The 2,202-nt window shown below is 34.2% G+C and overlaps 1 protein-coding gene across 1 annotated transcript; it reads right to left on the reverse strand.

The window, feature by feature from the left end:
• Positions 1–56: 56 nt before the first annotated feature.
• Positions 57–2,158, reverse strand: LOC105561408. The gene is made up of 2 exons (XM_012011365.1): positions 1,733–2,158; positions 57–963 (listed from the first exon to the last, which is right to left on the reverse strand). The coding sequence occupies exons 1-2, from the start codon at positions 1,971–1,973 to the stop codon at positions 467–469; spliced, it is 738 nt and encodes a 245-aa protein (XP_011866755.1). The 5' UTR covers positions 1,974–2,158; the 3' UTR covers positions 57–466.
• Positions 2,159–2,202: the final 44 nt, after the last annotated feature.

Raw genomic sequence — 2,202 nt, forward strand, 5'->3', positions numbered from 1 at the left:
GGGACAAATGTTATAACTCACCCTGTATATGTGTGGGTGAGTGTGTTTGTGTGTGTATCATGCATTATCAATAATTCAAATACTTTAAAAACAAATAGAAAAAAAATTTCTAGGTGCTGTCCAGTAAAAATAAACGGAATAAGTAGAATTTAATCCGAAAATACTGGTAAATATTGTGTGTGTGGGGGGGGGGGTGCGCGTGCGTGTGTGTGTGTGTGTGTGCGTGCGTGTGTCGCGTGTGCGTATGTATAAACTAAACTATGTACTACTTAATTATAATTCCATTACAATTGTTTGTATTAGATATTTGTTAAAATGTTTATTTAAATGGAAATAAACGATACAGTTTTATATTCTGAACTTAACGATAACAATACTTATGATTACCTAACGAACATGTTAGGTAATCATAAGTATTGTTATCAATATTTAACATATCATTGAATCCCCCTAGCAAAAATCTTAGTTATTCATCTGTTACATCATCATCAGCTTTTTCACTGTTGTCATCGAATATATCATTATTACTTAATGAAAAAGAATCATTAAAAACATCATTTTCAAGTTGTGGAGTAGTTTTTGATGACGATGTTGATGACATAATGATAATATCCTCGGGATCTCTTTCTTGTTGTAGCATTATATTGCCCTGTGCATCCATTTCTTCTGATCCTTGTGAAGTTTTCATTTTATCTTCTTTAATTTCACTGGAATCATTTACATCATATTTTGTTGAATGTTTGCTGCGTTCTTTATTGCTTATGTTTCTATCGTTTTCTTGTTTACGGCGTTTCTTTGACGTTTCATTAGGTAATTTAACACTTTCATTGTTCCGCGCAGGCCTTTTTAATTCCGAAATCTTCTTTCCGATAAAATAATCAAATTTATGTAACTCTGATAAGTAATTCTTCTTCTGATCTTTATTTGGTTTATAGACATTCTTCATCCAGTAAATATAAAAATCTGTAATAATTATATTTTTAATTTATGAAATGGATGTGTGTGTGTGTGCATGTGCGTGCGTGTGTGTGTGTGTGTGCATGTGCGTGCCTGTGTGTGTGTGTGTGTGTGTGTGTGTGTGTGTGTGTGTGTGCCATAGACATAATATATATAGACTGCGCGTTCCCTACTTCATTCGCGTGAAAACATGCGCCAACTTTAGAAAGAGATAGCTGGTGTGGGACCGTATCTTTATCTTTGTCGAAATGAAGTAGTGGGGGTAAACAAAAGAGTAGAGGAACGATAGATAGACAGAGAAAGAGCTACTACGTAAGCATGTTGTCTCTTTCTCAGGTGTGCAAACGTCTGCAGCCACAATGCGCAGTCTATATATACTATGTCTATGGTATGTGCGCGTGCGCATGCGTGTACGTGTAGTGGGTGTGATCCTGCTTGATTAGATTTACTTAAACAAGCAATTATGGGAGCTTTCGTAGAAATAAAATATTGTAAACGGCCAGTTTTTGAGGATTTTAAAAGTTGTCAGTTCCTTAGCAGTACGCCGCCGAGAAACCATGCTTAAAGTGAAGTACCCTATCTGACCAGTTTTTTAGCATTGTTGTAAAACATACGTATGCGCAGATTAGTGTTATTTAATTACTTGCATCATGCATGAATCAGCTGTTCTTTCAATATTAAAATTAAGTTCAGGAGTATCTAGCATTTGAATACCAATTTAATTGACTCTAATTGAATATGTTTCACAGGGGGAGAGCATTGCACGTGATCTTACCTTCGCATGCACCGTATTTGATCTCATCTAATTTTGGACACGGTTTTTTCCCTCCTTTTTTATTACTTTCAAAGCCTGTTCTTGTACTGACCAATAATATTTCTTCTAAAAAGACTGCTGTCAATATATTACTAGCACACTGACGTGGAGTGCTACAATTTTTTAGTATACTATTGTATGATTTATCATCTATCCATTGGTCTCTACCAATGTAACCTAAAATAAGAATATTGTTCGTCATAACACTTTTTAAAGTAATTTTGTATAATAAAGGGAAAGCATTATGAGTATCATACAAAAAATTAGCTCACTCTTGGACAATTATCGGTGGTACGCAGTGATCCAATCGGTGGAAAATTATCTTGGTATGATATTTGTGCTGTTGTACTTTTTACTCATTTTTCTATCATAACTGTAAATAAATTGTAGCATACATAAATAATTAGAAAAAAAGTAAAGTAAAGTGTGCA

Source organism: Vollenhovia emeryi, unplaced genomic scaffold, assembly GCF_000949405.1.
Source record: "Vollenhovia emeryi isolate VEMERY1.0 unplaced genomic scaffold, V.emery_V1.0 DF945365.1, whole genome shotgun sequence".
NCBI classification, from domain to species: Eukaryota; Metazoa; Arthropoda; class Insecta; order Hymenoptera; family Formicidae; genus Vollenhovia; species Vollenhovia emeryi.